This window comes from Periplaneta americana, chromosome 17, assembly GCF_040183065.1.
Source record: "Periplaneta americana isolate PAMFEO1 chromosome 17, P.americana_PAMFEO1_priV1, whole genome shotgun sequence".
Taxonomy (NCBI): domain Eukaryota; kingdom Metazoa; phylum Arthropoda; class Insecta; order Blattodea; family Blattidae; genus Periplaneta; species Periplaneta americana.
In genome coordinates, this window is record NC_091133.1 from 4339435 (window position 1) to 4361156 (window position 21722).

General features: G+C 36.0%; 1 protein-coding gene across 1 annotated transcript in view; it reads right to left on the reverse strand.

The window, feature by feature from the left end:
* Positions 1-21722, reverse strand: part of LOC138693378 (zinc finger protein 721-like) — a 92126-nt gene that overhangs the window by 56454 nt on the left and 13950 nt on the right. Inside the window, exons 5-6 of the mRNA XM_069817300.1 lie at positions 7945-9305; positions 1478-1645 (exon numbers count right to left, since the gene is read on the reverse strand). Coding sequence (XP_069673401.1) covers positions 1478-1645; positions 7945-9305 — 1529 coding nt within the window. The remainder of the gene's footprint in view (positions 1-1477; positions 1646-7944; positions 9306-21722) is intronic.

Below are 21722 nucleotides of genomic sequence, written 5' to 3' on the forward strand. Positions count from 1 at the left end.
GCGCGGCGCCACCAGTACGATTTTGAGACCCATGCACGGTGCCTATAGTAGACTGTGGTTTTGTAGAAAGATGTATTGATATAGTTATGAAAAATTTATTTATCCATAATAAGCCATTACTTACTGTTCATTAAATGTTAAGAAAATTTGGTTGGTGAGCAGCTCGCATTTTAGTCAATCATTAAATATTTTAATGTTGAGTATTTAATGATTCATTTGGACTGATTTACTGAATGTTTGTGAATCCAGCCCTTAGTCTTGTAGCACAAGATCTCATTTCACCCTGTTTAATATTTCATATCTTTCATGGCCATGGATGATTACAAATCAGAAATAAAATGATAAATATGTAAAAGTATGGATAGATTAATACATGTTTTATAAGTACCTTGTATTACTACAAAAATGCTTTCTGACTCACGATGAACCAAGAATGGAAAAAACAGTGTATATCGATCAGTATGCCAAAAATGATATGTGAAGTCGATACTACGTATTGTGATGTTACTTGTGCAGAACTCAACAATGGCGGTCTCTCATGAGTACAAGCCAGGTAACATAAACGCAGATTATCCAACTACAAAATTTATGACACAGAATATTTAAGAATTCAAATCACGTTGTGGTCTGGTTAGCTACACATAGCAAAATACCGTAATTTCACACAACTATTGTCCAATATCTCATCACTTTTTAGATTTCTCAATGTAATTTACAAAATAAAACTATTAGAAGATTTTTTTGTTGATATCAACTTTAGAAAGGTCAGGAATTAATATCAAACACTTTTGTTATTCGAAATGTAGTTGGTATATGGAACATCTTTTCATAAACTGTGGACTATTGTTGTGTTATGAAGTCACAACTATAGTCCATTGAATATATTCTTATATAAATCGCTCATGGACTACAGTTGAGAGGATGTTTTGCAACTGTGCCATACAGCAGTCAATAATTTTTAATATAAAATACAGATTTTGCAGAAGACAGTGAGAAAAATTATTTATTTCTTAATTTTAACATAACCGCTGTTTCTTTAAGAAAAATAAATTTGTATCAAATAATGAAATCAATATAAAACCAAAAAAAAAAAAAAAAAATAAGACAACCATTCTTAATCAAAATCAAACATTCTCAAACAGATACATAATCAGTTGGTTAATTTTTTGTTTAACTCCATAGACCTTCAAGTTCAGGCACCTGGAAAAGCTTCCTTTTCGTCCTTTGCTACTTTGGCTTACTGATAGATCGTTTAACATCTTTTAAGGATGGTTTGAAGTATCTTCGAAGGTCTCTTCAATGTCTGACAAGTTCAATGAAGTATCTGATGCCAAGGATTATCCATCTTCATCTTTCACAGTAGAACTCTCTACTGCAAACCCCTTGCAATAACCTTTGTTTCTGCTTGAGGAAATTGCAATTTTGGAGGTAGATAGTAATGCAAAATTTTCAATATCTTCTCCTGAAATACTTTTACCTGACTCAACATCAAGTTTCTTCTTTCTCCTCTTTATGGATGTTCCTTGTTCTATTGCTTGATTCGTTGTCATTTCTATATATTTTATGAATATATCTGAAACAGCACTTCCTTCTGGGTTTGTGACGTTAGGATCAGAACATGATGGCACACTTCCTAGAACTTCAACTGCACAAAGAGGAAAGATTCCAACTTTCCTGAATCCAACTGCAAATTTGCTTGTGATATCGGAATACAGTAACTTTATTCCAGAGCTTATTTAACAATAGAGGAAATATATTTTTGGAATCTGTTGGCATGCTTCTTCCATCTGGTGTCCCTTTCTACTCATCAAGTATTTGCCGCCAACGGTATTTCAATTTCGAAAACAAGTTCTGTTTAGTAGTTGCATCAGATCGGTCACATTTGGAGACTGCAAAACCTGTGATAATTCATTCTTGTGACGTTCTGAAAAGCATTTTGCCCAACGTTTTCCAGGTAGATTCTTAGTGAATATTGGTACTTTGCGGTCTTGGCTATCCAGGTACATTTTCACATTACACCTGAAGTAGAATAAAGTTATCAGAAATCCAAGATGGATATAGCATGTTCGACGAATGCACTAATGCTTTTTTTTTTTTTTTTTTGCTGAAGACAAGAAGAACCATTATCAATCAGGTGAGTTTACTTTTATTTTCATGCAGTGCTCTCGATTTAGGTATAATAGAACTACGAGGTATTTTGTACTTTTCTGCGGCTTCCCGCTGCGTCAGTACCTTGTTGGTGATATCTTTTATATAAAGATCCATACTTCTGTCATCATATGGCTTATAGGACTTTCCTGCCAACTTTCTACGAAAAATTTTATTAAGTGGCACCACCAGAAGCTATAAAAAACATTCTGTAATGTAAGAACCGAAACCAGAAGTCGGAACACAACTATGGTCCACAAAACTGATAGGACCATAGTTGAACTCCAAGTACCATTTTTTATTATTCTTCCAATAAATATGAAAATACATATGCAACTGTAAAAATATTAATTAAATGCATGTAAATACTAAATTACCTGTCATATAAACCATCAAGAACAGAGAAATTCTTGTTGTGGTAACTGATGGCAGAGAAAGTTTCCAGTGGACGAGGTAACATGCAAAACCTAACTCCAATTGACAGCTGATTAGCGACAAAACATGGCAGACAGGATGCGTTTCATAACCCTCACAATATTACTATATCTATGCTTTAGTATTTAAATAATCACTGTCACTAGGAACTGAGATATCACTGTTTTCGTGAGCGCGTGTGTTTGGACCATAGTTGTGTGAAATTACGGTACTGAAAGTGATTGTTGAATTTCAGAATTAGTTAGAAGGATGAAGAAGATATCATTTTATCGCTTCATTGCCACAATACTACGAGAAAATAGATTTATGATGGCAATAGCACAGTCTAGTACGGCGGTTCCCAAAGTGTGCTCCGCGAATGATTCTCAGGGGCTCCGTCCACGGAAGTTATGAAGCTGAGAAAAATTGCTGCTTCCATCTAGTCTTTAGCGGGAAAAGGGAAACTACTTCCATCAAGCGAAAAATACTTTCTGAGAAAGTAGTTCGCGTTCTTATTGCTACATGAAAGCATTAATATTAGATCTACTCGTCACTGGAACTATCTCGATCTTTCTTGCTTGCCAAGTACTCAGTGATTCTCGAAATGTATTTGTTTTTTTTTTATATATACTGGGCAGACAGCGTTTGTTATTCGTGGTACGTGGAATCTACAATCTATTGACTGTTATGTTACCTCTAAAAATATATACTGTATATCTGCATGTTAATTTGATAGCAGATGTGTAAGCTAAACTTTCGTTGAACCGGAACTGTGGCTTAAAACGGGCTCCCTAAGACCGAAGAGTCATTAGCCATCAACCAGTGCTCAGTCAAAGGGAGATAACAACAGCTATAACCTTACTTTCAAAGAAGATAGTGCAAAAAAAGTGACGAACTCCATGCAGTTCAGACAAAATTCCATCTCGTGTAAAAACAAACGAGAAAACACTGAAAACGTCGTACTTGGTTAGTCATGAGCTCATGACCAGGCTCTTGCTGGTAAACCTCACCCTTGCTGAAATTCTTATGAAACCACTATTAGTGAAGGTAGTGAAGTGCATGGTGGACGAGAAAACTGCAAACTTGATTTCCAGTGTGACCTTACCAAATAAAACTGTGCATAATCGAATCCAGAATATATGAAAAGACGTAGAAATATCATGATTTTCCGTATGAGTTAAACGAAATTTTCGTTACAACTTGACAAATCCACGATCTTTGCCGGATTAGCTATGTTAATGATGTTTGTGCGTTATGAATTTCCAGGTTTTTTAATGAAATATTTTGTTCTGCAGCCATTGCCATCCTCTACAAGCGATACTGAATTTTTTCCTTCTTCATTGGAAACTCGATACCGTGCCATGGTAGGTCCTGTTGCTGGCGCTATTGCAAGGATCAAGAAAGTTTTAAAAACTACACAAGTAGGCACTGTGTACTACACCAACACGCCCACGCAACGAAAAAATGCCAGCGTTATTAAAGCAAGTACTAGACAACGCCGTCAAAATTATCAACTTTGTTAAGGCACGACCTTCGCAGTGTACGCTACTTAAAATCCTGTGTGAAGATATGGGTAGTATACACAAGTCATTGTTAGTAATATTACACACAGAAGTGCGATGGTTGTCGCGCGGTAAAGCGTTGTCCCGATTACATGAACTTCGAACGGAATTTTCTTCACTTTCGAATTACCAGAAAAGTTTGCTAATAGATTATTTGAATGATCAGGAATGGTTGTACAAATTATGTTACTTGGCAGACATTTTTCAAAAATGAATTCAGCACATACATACAAGGTAAACGGAAGACTGTATTCGATGCTGATGACGAGATTGTCGCACTGAAGAAAAAGATAGCGTTCTACATAGAAAGCGTCGACAATAAGGATCTTACGTTTCTCATTGACTTCAAACTTTATAGAAGAAAATAACATAACAATGAATGTCTCATTCATAGCAATAATGAAAGAACACCTTGAAAATTTGCTTCAAAATATGAATTCATACTTTCCAAGGGACACTCAGGAATCGATTCTAACGAAATATGAGTGGACTGTAGATCCCTTTCCAGTGGTCAAAACCAGCAGCCCTCACTGCTTCAGATATGAGGTCCTTATAGACATGGTTTCGAACAGCCACTGTCAGGCATCATTTAAAAGCAAACCATTTACCAAATTTTGGGCTAAGTTAGGGAGGATCTTTTGATATTAAGTTCAAAAGCTAAATTTCTCTCACAGCCTTTTGGTACTGTGTACCTCAGTGAAACGACCTTTTCGAGGTACACGGCTACAAAAACAAAATATCGAACTTGTTTGGACACAGAAGACGATACAAGTCTTCAACTGACTTCTATGACACTGGACACTGATAAACTCTATCGCAAGAAACAGGCACATTCTTCACATTAACTTCGGGTGTACATGTAACATTGTAACATTTTTTAAACATCTTAACTACTTGTTAATATCATTTTGTAGATTTGTTAATATCATTTTGTAGGTTTAGTACTTTTTTTACTATATATAGCCTATTCATATTCGTGTATGGGACCGGTGCCCACCTAGCATCGTGATGCACTTGGGGAGCTAGGATAGGTAGTGAAATCGGGTTGCGAATACCAGCTATAACGGCTGGGGGGATCATCGTGCTAACCATACGATACCTCCATTCTGGTTGGATGATCGTCCATCTCTGCTTCGGCATGTGGACGTGAGGCCGGCAGCCGGCTGGTCGGTTTAGGTCCTTCAAGGGCTGTAGCGTCACGGATTATTTATATTATTATTATTATTATTATTATATTCATATTCGTACTTCCGTTTATGTAGCGTGTGAAATATGCTTCATAGAACGTAGACAGATAAAACTAAAAAGTAAACATTTCTTGGGGCTCCACGAGAAACTTTTGCTTCAAAAAGGGCTCCGTGGCTGAACCGCTGGTCTAGTATATACAGTCGCGAAGCTTGGGGTGATTTTTTGTATTTCTCGCGATAATTGCTAGCCGCTTGGAGCTCTGTGTTTACAAGGAACAATAGACTGTCACTGCCATCATGATCTAATACAGGCCGTAACGCAGACCATGTGACTCGCTTAACCCGATCACGAAGGGCGGCGTTTTAATCATATAAATTAATTGGAATGCATAAAAAGTAACATATATTTCTCTAAAATGTAGTGTAATTGCATTAATAAAATTTAAAACAATGATTAGGACACACTTCAGACATAATTCCTTGCGAGTTAAGGTGTAATATTATTTTCTGTGTGAAAATTACGTTGTTCGTATGTGTAATAGACCTACCTGCCTTTATTTCGATTAAATATTGCGAAATTATTGTACATTCAGTTATGCAGGATTCAATAATTTTCAGTTGCACCGCACGAATATTTAGATATGTTGAAATTATAGGTTATGTTTACTGTCCCTGTTGCCCCTTCCTGTCTAATTTTAGTGGTCTCCAGTGCCTTGCCATTCATAAGGAAATATTATAGGTTATGTTTACTATATTTTATATTCCTATATTCGCAATTATACATTATAATTACGCATGTCATGTATGATAGCCCGCAGTTTCAATTTGTCTGTATTTGAATACTGCAATTGAGTATTGAATTATTGTATTTATCTACTACCTAAGAGAAGAAGTAACAATCGTACGTACACTAATTTCATAAGAGTGGTATGATAAATTTTCTGTCTTTATCAAGGAAGATAGAAGTGCTATATTAAAATCACAATATAAATTATTTTTTATTAAACCTCAAAATAGCTTCCATTCTAAGCTTAAAATGTTGATGCGAAAAGATTATGTTAACACGTAAAATTCTTTTCACATTAAAATAACACAGTTTTGTAATTATTTCTGCAACATGTTATGCAACAAGAAGTAAAGGGAACTTATGGATACATTACACTAAATAAAACTTAGCTATGATACGCAATATATAATATAATAATTCACTGAGCTCTATACACTGAAATAGAAAACCCGAACATATGTTACGGCCTGGTCTAGATTGAAAAGCATTGACCGTGCCGTATTTCGATTTGTTGTGAAAAGTTGTATAAACTGTGAAATGTTCGTAATCGGTTGTAATAACTGCAAATGGCTAAAATACAGTAATTTGAGTATGGCTGCGAAACAAGGTGGCCCGGGTTCGAATCCTGGTCGGGACAAGTTACCTGGTTGAGGTTTTTTCCGGGGTTTTCCCTCAACCCAATACCAGCAAATGCTGGGTAACTTTCGGCGCTGGACCCCGGACTCATTTCACGGCAATATCACCTTCATATCATTCAGACGCTAAATAACCTAGATGCTGATACAGCGTCGTAAAATAATCCAATAAAAAAACAATAATTTGAGTAATAATATAAGACAAGGAGGCGTTTGTTGCACTATAAATTCTAAGAAAAAGAGGTCAGAGTTATCCTTCCGAAACATCCAGGAAGGTGAGTTTATAAAATATAATATATACTTTATGAAAATAATATATAAGCCTTATGTATTTCGTATTTCAATAGTGGAAGGAAGGTGTTAATTTTTCAAAAGAACACGATATCAAAAGTACAATACATTTTATCGTCTGCTAGGAAAAGAGTCTGTGTTGAGGCGATAGTAGCGATCCCCGTGGCTAGCAACTATCTACGGATGCATATTTCAACTATGTTTGCATATTTAGTAAGTATTGAGTTTCGGAACTGTATATACTAAACTGTGGCAATAGAGTGAATCAACTTTCATGTTCTAGGCAAGTTTCTCGTTAGCTGCGATTGCTTACCTTCAATATATATATTTTAATTGTAGTAGCTTATATACGTTTTTTAGCCTATAGTAGCGTCCATGTAGTTTTAGTTTACAAGAGTCAGAAAAACATCCCACAGTCGTCGCATTACCAAATTTTTCGTCAGTATTTATGAAAACGTTTTTAAACTAGTCTTTAAAAAGAAACACGTATCACAGATACCAGAATTCAAAGTCTCCTGACGTATAGCCGTTCATTGGTTTTTAAGCTACACGACCGCGAGAACTTTACCACAGACACCTCATAAGAAAGATTTCTTGCTCATACACTTCAGCACATTAGATGGTGTCTTGCGAGTGCAACAGATCATGGCTTTTCAGTGTATTCGGCTCAGAGAATCATTCAAAACGAACACGACAATAGAAAGGATTCCTCTTTGGCGAAGTTCATGGAATTTTAGGCGCATTTGAAAGGTTTCTTGTCTGTCTGCCAGCGTTCATGTTTACTTAGGTTACTCGAATCCGAGAAACATTTACCAGAATCATCACACTTGAAAAGCTTCTCGCCTCTGTGTCGGCGTTCATGGTTACTTAGGTTCCTCGAAACCAGGTAATAAAACTAACCACAAAATCATATTAGTCGCCTGTGTGTAGACGTTTATGATTTCTTAAGCTACTCGAATACGAGAAACACTTAGCACAAAAACCACACTTGAAAGGTTTCTCGCCTGTGTGACGGCGTTCATGGCTTTTTAGGGTACTCGACACCGAAAAGCACGTACCACAAACATCACACTTGAAAGGTTTCTCGCCTGAGTGCCGGCGTTCATGGTTTTTCAGGCTACTCGACACCGAAAAGCACTTACCACAAACATCACATATGAAAGGTTTCTCGCCTGAGTGCCGGCGTTCATGGTTTTTCAGGCTACTAGACACCGAAAAGCACTTACCACAAACATCACACTTGAAAGGTTTCTCGCCTGTGTGCCAACGTTTATGCTTCCGTAAGCATCCCGATTCCTTGAAACACTTACCACAATCTCCACACTTGAAAGGTTTCTCGCCTGTGTGACGGCGTTCATGGTTTTTTAGGCTAAACGACACCGAAAAGCACTTACCACAAACACCACACTTAAAAGGTTTCTCGCCTGTGTGCTGGCGTTTATGGGCATTTAGATGACTGGAATAAATGAAGCACTTACAACAAACATCACACTTGAAAGGTTTCTCGCCTTTGTGCCGGCGTTCATGTTGTTTTAGATATCTCAAAGCCGAGAAGCACTTACCACAATCTCCACACTTGAAAGGTTTCTCGCCAGTGTGACTGCGTTCATGGTTTTTTAGGCTAAACGATACCGAAAAGCACTTACCACAAACACCACACTTAAAAGGTTTTTCACCTGTGTGCCGGAGTTTATGGGTTTTTAGATGACTCAAATAAATGAAGCACTTACCACAAACACCACACTTCAAAGGTTTCTGGCCAGTGTGTCGGCGTTCATGGATTTTTAGGCTAGTCGACTCCGGGAAACACTTACCACAAACATCACATTTGAAAGGTCGATCGCCTGTGTGTAGGCGTTTATGTTTTCTTAGGCTACTCATATACGAGAAACACTTACCACAAAAACCACACTTGAAAGGTTTCTCGCCTAAATGACGGAGAACATGGGGTTTTAAATTTCTCAATACACAGAAGCACTTACCACAAACATCGCATTTGAATGGTTTCTGTTCTGTGTGTATCCTTTCATGAGTTTTTAAGTCACCTGTCTTTGAAAAACACTTACCACAATCATCGCATTTGAAAGTTTTCTTCTTCAGTTTTGCCAAATTCGACAAACATAATTTAGGCAATTCAAATTCCAACTGCTCATCTTCACGAGTCCGCACAGGTTTGCCCGAGGAACATGAATTCTTGGGAATCTCACACACAGTGTCATTCTCTTCATGTGCAATACCGTCCAAAACTGTTGATACAGTCCTGTCGTTGGTAGCTGCAATCCTGAAGTATATAAGCTATCAGTCTATAAAATAGTAGCAACTTATATACATACAATTATTGCATATCCATATCAAAAGAAACCCATTTCAGCAGGAGGTATATTGTCATTAGAGATGCATCCTTGTAAATAATTTATGAATAATGTTGCAAATATCAAAATTGTCAACAATTTGGACTTCACCTGTACAATAAATTTTATAAGGATTACACAACGTTAATCGACTCTTAGTTAGCTTTTATTTTTAATAAACATTTCTGTCCAAAGTCACCTGGCTGTGCTTTACTTCTTTCTCGACACGAGCGTGCTGTATTCTCCGATTATTTTGAAGTCCGGTATTCCAAATGTGTTATAATTTTTTCTATCCCTTATTCTTGTGATATACAGAGTGATTCATGAGGATTTCCTGTCTTTTACGAAACTTATATCTGAAGACATTCTGAGCAAAAAATGTCATATAAACATGGGTCCTATTCTCAATATTTACAGAGTTACGTTTCGTTATTGGAACGCATTGCTGTGAACGCGTGATCTTGGTCAGCGTGCAGTCAGCAGCCAGCGCGAGCGCTACGGAAATCAAAGATGGCCGTATGCAGTTATGTAGAGTGACGAGTGCCGTTCACAAGCTTGCGGCCAAGTGTACTCAAGCGGACGGCGACTTTTTAAACGTGTTTTAAACTCTCCAAGACTGTAAATTAGGATGCAAAATTGAACTGCAAATAATTAAGTCGGTGGAAGTGGTGTGATTTGTAATAATTGTTGTGATAAGTGTGTAATAATAATGTACAGTATTTCTCTAGTTAAAAATAGGAAAAGCTGTCTGTACGAAGCAACTAAAGAGCTCACAGCACATTTACAGCTTCATAATACTTGCCAATTAAAGAAATGATCCTTCTGAATGGTTCATTCTCTATTTCTATTAGTCCTTTACCGACAAACAATTTTAAATTAGTGTAACTCTGAAAATATTGAGAGTAGGAACTATGTTTATATGAGAGATTTTGCTCAAAATGTCTTCAGAAATAAGCTCCGTAACGGAAGGTAAATCATCGTGTATAAATTGTTTAACCGTATTAACTTAGTCACTTTAAAATTTGGCAGTGGAACATTCCTGATTTCATTTCGAAATAAGAATTATCAACAGTTTTGATTTGTGTAGAGAAAATCAAATGTCGAGTGGGAATTAATTAACTATTACAGGATAAGATGAAAGTATATAAAGATTAGAAGAAATAAAGTACTGTAGTACAATAAGATATTGACATACTAAAATTCTATTTCACTAATGTTAGCATTACCAAAATGTTTGCACGGAGCCGCCATTTTCAGTTAACTATCTATGCGGGAAAAGATAACAAAGCATATTTTACAGTACTGTAATAACTTTGCAGTTTGAAATGTTGGCAAACAAAGAAAGAAGTGATAGGGAAGTGATAAAAACAAATGCTAGGGATTTGATAAAATTGTAGCGATAAACAGCTATGATTGGTTGGAACACGTCATTTCGTATCGTTTTATTGGTAAAAAGTACTATGACGTAGCAAATTGTAATAGTCACGAGGAAATTTGTATTGGTATTATGTCGTGCCAGAGGAATCGGATAAAGAGGGGTTGACAGGTAGGACCCTAAAGATAGTTCATGTGGTTTACCTATCAAATCTAATATCACAACTACGGATTCCACAAGACTTCGAGTTCAAATAATAACATAAAATTTCAAACATTTCAAAAGGACCCAAGTAAGACAGGTGATTAATTATTAAAAGCAATAACAACAATTGCAGTGATAATGAGAATAACTAATAATATTGTGACAGCCACCTAGAGACTCGAACACGCTACCCGCAAGAGAGCAGGTCGCGCGCCAGTCGACACGGGCTACACAGAGCACTGGGGTTCGAACACGCGTCCGACAGGGCGCGCGGCAGACGAAACGCTGGTACGAAGAGCATCTGCATGCTGAAGGGCAGAGGGGGTGTATTACGGCGCGCGGCGGAGAGGAGAGGCTGAGTCGTCCGTGTTTTGGGCGGGTTGCGCGCGCATCTGGTGCTGGCAGAGAGGAGAGGGATCTGGATTGTTCGAGAGTGCTATCTCTGGACACGCGTCGAACTTTCCAGGCTACGTCACTGTGGTTATAAAAGAAGAAACGCGAGTGAACTCAGACAGAGTGTGATTCATGATTAGTTCAGTCAGTAAGCCAGTGAACAGAGCAAGCCAGCCAGTCTTGTGTACCGGAGTTCGACTTGAGTGTGCGTCCGCAACAGTGTGAGCATTAGAAGGCCTGAGTTCGAGTGCAGTGGACCGCAGTTGGAGGGACCTGAGTTCGAGTGCAGTGGACCGCAGTTGGAGGGACCTGAGTTCGAGTACAGCGGATCGTCTCTGAAGGTCTGTGGTTCGAGATACTGTGAACTCGAGTGACTGAGCTAGAAGAACTGTGAACATCAGAAGTGACAGTTCTGATTTGTAAATAGTGCTTTGTAAATATTAGTTAAGATTAACAGTTCATTGTTGTTCGTAATAGTCCAAGTAAATTGTCACTGTCGTCAGTGGAGTGCACTAACGAATAGTGTGTTACTGTGTGGAGAGCAAATCCTATTGTTGAGATAATAAAGTTACATTGTTGTTCAGTATAAAAACGTTACAATATATTTAGAGAAAGCATAAGGATATTGAACATACAATGGTTAGTAAAAGCGAAATACTAAATCCTTCCTTAACCTAAGCTTTCAATATAAATAAGAAAGCTTTTAATTAAATGGAGAGACAATCTTACACCTACATAGCATTAGTGATGTAACCTGTATTCAATCCCAAGTCAATAATTCCTAAGTTAACTTTGAAATAATAAAGAATTTATCAGTTCCAATTTAAAAAATATCTCTAAAGTAGCTGTAAAAGAACTTGCATAGATAGAAGAACAACTGGTGTTTATATCTACAGGCCTACTCCTGACTTCAGAAGCGATCTATCACCCCTTCTTCTGCACTGTCTGCATCCAACGAAAGAGTGATTTGGGAACGACCATGGGAAAATGTCCAAAAGTGAAAATTATATAAATATAAATTCATTCTTTAAAGTTCACGGTAACACTTTGTTTGTTAAAAAAATCAAATTACTTAGTCATTTATTAAAAAGTGTTAAAATTTTTAAAAAAGGTGTACACCTTAGACAGACGGCCCGTATCGATGTGATGTTACGTCTCCATCAGTGTCTCCTGAACTACTGGTGATCTTGAATTCTGCGATGTGTATTTGTCGATTGTAGGGGTGGGGGTATGTTGCTGTTATGGTGGGGCTGGTTGTTTGTGTGTTATAACGTATCATGACATCGAATAATGTGTGGGTATTGAACTGTAATTGTGTGTTAAGTATATGTTCTGGGTATGTTATTGTATGTTTATATATTTCGTATTGTTTTTTAAAATATAAATTCATCTATGTATCATATATCAAATGAAAGATTGAAATTACTATTTCTAAGCTACAGATCAATTTTCTCCATTTTAAGACTGTGTTGGACACTACATTATAAGAAACATCACATGATCCAACACCTAGCATTAAGACAATTCATAACATTATTTCACGTTATGTTTAGAAGTGTAATATATGAGGCACACATAATTTTTTGGCAACAAGATATCCACTCCATCTTCTATTTAAGAAATGTAATCCTTTTATGCAAGTAGCCCACACTATGAGGAAAAAACAATGGTTTTAACCCCTTACCGCATTCTGGGACACATATGACACATACCAGTTTCATATTCATATAATTTATAATATAACGGTCTTACTAATAAAAACTCTATATACAGATGTTTAACTGTCTTATACTTATACAATGAGTAGCTCGTTTATAAGTCGTGTGTAAATTTCTTACTAATAATCACTACATACGTCGTGTATAACAGTATAACTGTTACACAGCTACGTCATAGTTTCGTCATTACTTCGTTACGAAAGGTAATAGAATATCTGAGGTTCTCTACTGGATCCGGTAGAGCGCTCTAGTGTGGCGTGTTAAATATCGATAGTACAACTGGCTCTAATCGATTACCACACTACATTTTGGTCAAAGAGTACAAGCTACAGCAATATTATTCTAATAATTCTATGATCTTTGGTTTGTTCTTCTGTGGTTACAAGGTAAACATCATCATAAAATGACAGTCAATACAAACAGCTGTTAAAGGGGCGGCCATTTTTTCCCTATATACAACGCTTAAACAAGTGGTTTCGTGTATATTACTACTGCAAAGCAATTCCCATTGTATAGTTACTGCCTGTTTATACGTCCATAGCTTATTCACGGTTTATTAGTAACGTTTTCTGTCTCAACTCTGCATAAGTCTCGTATAAAAACTATACACGGTTTATTAGTAAGACTGTAAGCATACAATATTTCAAACAGCATACTGAGACAGATACGGCACATGGTCAAGAATTGGATTTGACCATATGTGACATCAGTTGACAAAGAAAGAACTACGTAAGTTATTTGAATATTAAACCGGTGTGTGCAAGACTGTCCCATGCAGTAAGGGGTTAATTTCGAAAATGGTTGTCTTCATGTCACACTACTGACAAAATATTTTAAAAGTTTTCGCAACAAGATTATTACTGGTGCCAACTACTGAAAAGTTTAAGAAATACTGGTTTATCGAGTGGTCCAAACATTGGTCACACTACTGACGCCGCTGCTGTTGGAAGTGTATTCAGTGCTGTATCATCTGAAAAATTTCTCTAAACTATATATACAATATTGAATATACCAGTCAAATAACAAGCAGTAAGTAGGCCTATTGTATTATATTATGTGTGCAATATTTAAGCTAAAGTACCTCAGTTTGAATCCACACTGAACATAACCTTACAAGCAACTTAAGTTATAGTAGATTAATTTAAATATTTTTACTTCACCTTTTTAGTATTTTTAAGGATCTAGAATGAACAAAACTGGATCTGACAGACAAAGGACATATGCAGAAAAAATACGAACAATGAAGACTACAAACATCATAGAGCTGCGTTATAGAGAGAAGAGAAAATCGTCAGAATCTAACCAGGAACGGAATATAAGAAAATCTAAGGCTGTGATTAGGAAGCAGAAGAGTCGAAGGGCTCTCAAAAACACATTGAATGAAGAATTACTTCAGGATAGTAGTGAGGTTTCACCATCTGCACTGGAAAGGCATTCAAGAAAATTCATAGAAATATGCCTCAGTCTCCAAGGAAGCAGAGGGCTACGGTTGTAAAATTAGCCACATAATACGGTGTTCCATTAGAAAATAAAGTATTACCTATTAAGAGGGAGAGACTTTGTGATGATGTAACTAATCTAATTACAGAATTTTATGTAAATGATGAGATCAGTAGAGTTGATTCAAGTCTGAAGGGTGTCTCATCACAAAGATCCATCACAAAAGCGCAACGACACATTCTCTATCCTATTAGGGATGTCCATAGTCTTTTCATGCAGAAATATCTGCTACCATGAGAATTTCCTTAATATTCATGAGAAGATTTCAGGTGTCCTGCCAGGATTTGGAGCATCCATTAAAGACTTCATGCAAAGACATGTCTGTGACCAGTCTAACTATAGATGCATGAACTCAGTGTGTAAGTGTTCTAATAAACTTTCACTTCTGGATTCGCCCATACGTGCTACATGCCCTGCCCATGTCAAACATCTGGATTTAATGTTCCTAATTATGTCAGGTGAAGAATACAATGCGTGCAGTTGTGTTGTGTAACTTTATCCATTCTCTTGTAACTTCATCCCTCTTAGCCCTAAATATTTTCCTAAGAACCTTATTCTCAAACACCCTTAATCCCTGTTCCTCTCTCAAAGTGAGAGTCCAAGTTTCACAACAATGCAGAACAGCCAGTAATATAACTGTTTTATAAATTCTAACTTTCAGATCTTTGACAGCAACCTAGATACAAAAGCTTCTCAACCGAATAATAACAGGCATTTCCCATATTTATTCTGCGTTTAATTTCCTCTCAAGTGTCATTTATATTTGTTACTGTTCCTCCAAGATATTTCAATTACTCCACGTCTTGAAAGGATACATCTCCAATTTATATGTTTCCATTTCGTACAATATTCTGGTCGCGAGACATAATCATATACTTTGTCTTTTTTGCATTTACTTCAAAACCTCTCTTTACTTCCTCCAAGTAAAATTTCCGTGTTTTTCCTAATCCTTTGTGCATTTTCTCCTAACATATTCACGTCATCAGCATAGACAAGAAGCTGATTCAACCCGTTCAATTCCAAACCCTACCTGTTATCCTGAACTTTCCTCATGGCATATTCTAGAACGAAGTTAAAAAGTAAAGGTGACAGTGCATCTCCTTGCTTTAGCCCGCAGTGAATTCGAAAACCATCAGATAGAAACTGGCCTATAAGGATCCTACTATAAGTTTCATTGAGACACATTTTAATTAATCAAACTAGTTTCTTGGGAATACCAAATTCAATAAGAACATTATATAAAACTTCTCTCTTAACCGAGTCATATGCCTTTTTGAAATCTATGAATAACTGATGTACTGTAATCTTATATTCCCATTTTTTCTTCAATATCTGTCGAATATAAAAATCTGACCAATAGTCGATCTATTACGCCTAAAACCGCAATGGTGATCCCCAATAATTTCATCTACATATGGAGTTAATTTTCTCAAAAGAATATCAGATAAGATTTTGTACGACGTCAGCAAACGTAATATTCCTCGAAAGTTACCACAGTCAATCTTGTCCTCCTTAAAAATAGATACAATTATGGACTCCTTCCATTGTTCTGGTACAATTTCCTTTTCCCAAATAGCAAGTACAAGTTTATAAATTTCGATAGACAATGCCCTTCCACCCTCTTGTATTAATTCTGCTGGAATTTGATCGATACCTGGAGATTTGTACTTTTTAACATTTTCTATCGCAATTGCTACTTCTGAAAGTGTGGATTCGGGTATAAATGGCTCATTTCTATTTGGCCTATGTACATTTAGTAGTTGCCCAAAATAGTTTTTCCATCTGTTCAGGACTGAATGACAGTCTGCAAGCAAGTCACCATTCTCATCCTTGATCACGTTTACCATTGCCTGATATCCGTTCTTAAATTCCTTTATAACCTTATATAAATCTGGAATGTTTTTATTCTTACTATTTGTTTCTACCTCATTCGGTTTTTCCTTCAAGTAACCTCTCTTTTTATTTCTAAGTGTACGACTAGCTTCTCGTCTTTCAATTAAATAATTAACTCTATACTCAACTGGATCCTGCTAGAATTTCAACTTTGCCTGTTTCCTTTTTTTGCTACTACCATGCAACAATCTTCATCAAACCACGGTTTCCTTTTCTTAGTTTCATAAAAACCTGTGCTCTGCTCAGCTGCAATTTTGATACTATCTCTGATATTTTCCCACATTCTATTAACATCTAACTCTTTCTCAACTTCGTCGGGACTTCCTGAAGAGGCAAACCTATTCCAAATTTCGACCTGATAATGTTGCTTAGTTTCCTCGTCTCTTAATTTCAGAGTATTGAATTTACTAATATGAAATTGTTGCTCTACTCGCCTGCCTACTGATACTTTTTCTCTTAATTCTCCAATTACCAAATAATGGTCACAATTACAGTCTGCCCCCCTGAAAGTTCGAATGTCTACTATTCCAGTATGTCTTCATTTATCTATCAAGATGTGATCTATTTGTTCCAAATATATTGTTTGTTTTACTTTATTAAATTATTTTACGACGCTATATCAACATCTTAAGTTATTTAGCTTCTGAATGATATGAAGGTGATAATGCCAGTGAATTGAGTCCGGGTCCAATACCGAAAGTTACCCAGCATTTGCTCATATTCGGTTGAGGATAAACCCCGGAAAAACATCAACTAGGTAACTTGCCCCAACCGGTAATCGAACCCGGGCCAGCTGGTTTCGCGGCTGGACGCGCTAACCATTACTCCACAGGTGTGGACAAAAGTCCAAGTATATTTACGTATATTCTTATGGGGGAATGTTGTACTTTTGACAATTAAACTTTTTGATGTCGCAAACTTGACTAACCTAACACTACTGTCATTACTAGTTACGTGTAGGCTCTCTTTTCCAATAGTTGGTCCTACTTTAGCATTGAAATCACCCAATAAAAATTTTCATGTGATATCTACATAACTATGTACCATTTCCTCATAGAAGCTATCCTTTATATCGTCGTCTTTCTCTTGTGTAGAGGTGTGAGCATTTATAACTATGACATCGCTCCATCTATCATTAAGTACTAAATATGATAACCTGTCACTGATAAATTGAGGAGCGTTTTTTCAAAACTCGATAGATGCAAAATTTTACGAAATTGAGTTAAAGTACCTGGCCACATTATTATAATCACTCAAATTTTTACTGTACTTTACATATTACTTCCTCATTTGAACTCTGGTTTCCTTTGTTAAGCAGAATTCACATTACATATTTAATTTTTAAACAATACTAAGTAAAATTACAATTATAACAATGTTAATTCAAGATATATTAATAAATAACCAACCACACCTCATTTTTATAGAAATTTCAATATTTCGTACGACCTCCTTTGGCTTTAATTACGGTTTCAATTCTCTTTGGCATGCTTACAATACACTTCTGCATTATTTCCTGGCTCCTCTCTTTGTGATTCCAAACATGTGTCAGCCTTTCACCAAGTCGAACTCTGGTCGTATTAAATTCTTTTGCCATCTCTCTTGTTATGAGGTTCCAGACGTTCTCAATGTGATTCAAATCCGGTGAGTTTCCTGACCATAGCAAATGTGGAATGTTTTTGGAAGCCAGAAACGTTTTGACTCTCCTAGGCAGTGCGGCAAGGGGCACCATCTTGCATAAAAATATATTTCTCCCCATTTGGGAACCATTCGTTCAGCTGAGGGATAAGCCTGTTTTCCAATACCTGGATATATTGATCTTGTTTCATTGTTCCCTGAACAATGTAGAGTCGTCCTGAACCTTTGCCTGATATCACAGACCATATCGTGATGTTATTGGGTGTTTAACTGTGTTAACCAGGCATCCAGGAGCAAAATTTTCTCCCTTTCGTCGACGAACAAACATTGCTTTGTCCATCAAACACTGAAAGGTTTATTCATCGGAGAAGCATACGTGAAAATTGTCAAAGAAACTGATAAAAACTCTAAATTTTGTCTTTTAGAATTAAAGAGGTAGATAGAGGTGAAGAGGTAGATAGAGGCGGAAGAATCGATGCAGTTGTGATTGATTTTTCGAAAGCATTTGATTTGGTGCCACATGACATATTAATAGATAAGTTAAGTAGGCTAGGAATAGATAAAAGAGTGGTGCTATGGATCCAAGAATTCTTAAACGGTAGAACCCAGAGAGTTAGAGTAGGTCATGAAATATCGGAAATTGGAAATATAAGTTCAGGGGTGCCACAGGGCAGCGTTCTGGGTCCATTACTCTTTATAATATACGTAAATGACCTATGCCAGAATATTACATCAAATATGAGGCTATTTTCAGACGACTGCATTATCTATAGAAAGATTAGAAATAATTCAGATGTAGATGCTATTCAAACAGACTTGAATAAAATTTATAACTGGGCGTTAAAGCATAGGATGAAAATAAATGGTTCTAAAAGTAAATCTATAACATTTTGTAAAACCCGAGAGGAAACTAGTCTTAATTACGAATTCAGTGGTGTTGTAATTCCGCAAGAACAATGTTGTAAATACCTAGGAGTGTATTTAAACTCCAAACTTTCTTGGGGAGAGCATGTTGATAATGTTACGGGTAAAGCATGGAGGGCACTTCACTTTATTATGAGAATCTTGAGAAAGGCTAGCCCCAAATCGAGAGAAATAGCATATCTAACGTTAGTGCGACCGTTAATGGAATACGGAACTACATGTTGGGATCCCTATAGAATATACCAGATAAATTCCTTAGAAAGAATCCAGTATAGGGCAGCGAAATTTGTTAAAGGTAAAAGAGAAGATGGACACGATACGATAAAAGAACTTAAATGGGAAACTTTGGAAAACAGACGTAGGAAAACTAGAATAACATCATTGTATAGAGCACATCTAGGTCAGAAAGCATGGGTAGACATAACGGCTCGGTTAGAAAAGCCAACGTACTATGGTAGGAACGATCATGATTTTAAAATCAAATGTAGGAAACAGAAAACGGATGTAGGTAAATTCTCATTTTTAAATATAACTATAAATGATTGGAATGACCTACCTGCAGCGGTCTTTGAGGGCTGTCCTTCCTTAAGGAGATTCAAGAATAATTTAAAAAGTTGTATATAAAGTGAAAATTAAAATTAAGGTGACATTCAACATTTAATTTTTTTAAGGTGACATGTATTTATCTAGGCTGACGAGTTTACTTCCTTGTTTGAATTGTAAATTATTTAAAACTAACGTGTAAGAGGGCCTTAGACTAGAAATGTTTAGTTTAAATGTAGTTCTGTTTATAAGTATGCATAAGGATGTAATTATTTGACTTATTTGAACTGTTGTATCAGTGAAGCGAGGTGAGTCAGTGAAGTTATGGTTTTACAGTGCAGTGAACAGTTCCGATCAGTGATAATTTATAGCGTCAATGAAATGTGTTCTATAGTGTCAGTGAAATGAGTTACAGAGTGTCAGTGAAATGTGTGCTAAAGTGTCAGTGAAATGCGTCATAGTGCCACTACAGGGAATGAGATGAGAGTAAAGTGAAAGATATTGAAACTTACGTAGGACCTATGGATAATTATGTAGGTTGTATTGTAAAATTAGGTATTTTATTTTATGTTTTATTATTATTGTATTGTGTGTAAAATTGTATTGTGTATTGCAAATTTTATTGTGTATTGGTTATCATTTTATTGTGTATTGTTAATATTGTATATACCACTGCCACCGGGTGCTTGCCCACTTGCAGTGTAAATAAATACATACATACACATACATGTAATGTGAATTCTGCTTCAGAAAGGAAACCAGAGTTCAAATGAGGAAGTAATATGTAAAGTACAGTAAAAGTGTGAGTGATTATAATAATGTGGCCAGATACTGTATACATGATGTCACTACAATTTCGTTACTCTGCATCCAACTGTGAAGTCAGATTTTTCATAACGCGACACTTGCAGCGTGTAGAGGATGTTAAACTTGATAGGTTTTTTGAAAACTCGATAAATGATTTAATTTAAATAAAGCATACTCGATAAATGCAGCGTGAATAAGTAGGCCTAGATGTTATACTGCGCAAGCACTTTCCAGGAACACGTGCGCTGTCTGGGGTAGCATTTATACATATAAATTTATAGTTCATTGTTGTACCAGGAGCAATCTAGATTAATTTTGTTTACTTATTGTAGCTTACTTTAAATGGTTTTATAAAGAGGTGTAACATCGTATTATACTAAATGTCTGGATCAGAAGATAATATCACAAATCACAGAACTGTATGGTGGCCGAAAATGTAGATTGAAGTCAAAGAAGCAAAGGAAAGAGTTTAGAATGAACAATTAAGAGCCTCAAATTATTTGCTCACATGGACTTCAAGATAGAAAATGTAAAGAAAACTGCTAAAGGAAAGAGGGAGTGTAAAGCTGTAGATTTAACCTATGAAGATATCAGTAATTTAATCACAGAGTAATGGCTCTTAACCAAATTGATCAAAATAAATTTGTTCTACATTATATGAACATTTCATCGCCAAAACGTAGAGTAGTGAAAATACTGAATGTAGGCTGGCAAGTGAGAGATTAAGTCCAGATCACATAATATGGTTATTCGCTCTAAGCTCCCATTCAAAATGACTAACCATTGTGTCATATGTTACAAAAAATCTCAAAGACAATCACTGTATCAGTAAGCAGTACATACTTTGGCGACAGGATAGAGATAGAAGTGCTGAAGAAGAAACAAGCTATCTACAAAATCATGAAAGAATCCAGTGATGTCGAAGAAGAACATGGTAAGCAAGGGAAAGAAAGAAGATGTCTCCAATCTCCTTATATATTTTGAAGTATCAGCGGATGCAAATGAATTTTATCTAGCTATACTATACTATACTATATACTATACTATATACTATATTATATACTATACTATACTATTACTATACTATACTATTACTATACTATTACTATACTATACTATTACTATACTATACTATACTATACTATTACTATACTATACCATACTATTACTATACTATTCTATTACTATTACTATTACTATTACTATACTATTACTATACTATACTATTACTATACTATACTATTACTATACTATACCATTACTATACTATTACTATACTATACTATTACTATACTATACTATTACTATTACTATACTATTACTATACTATACTATTACTATACTACACTATA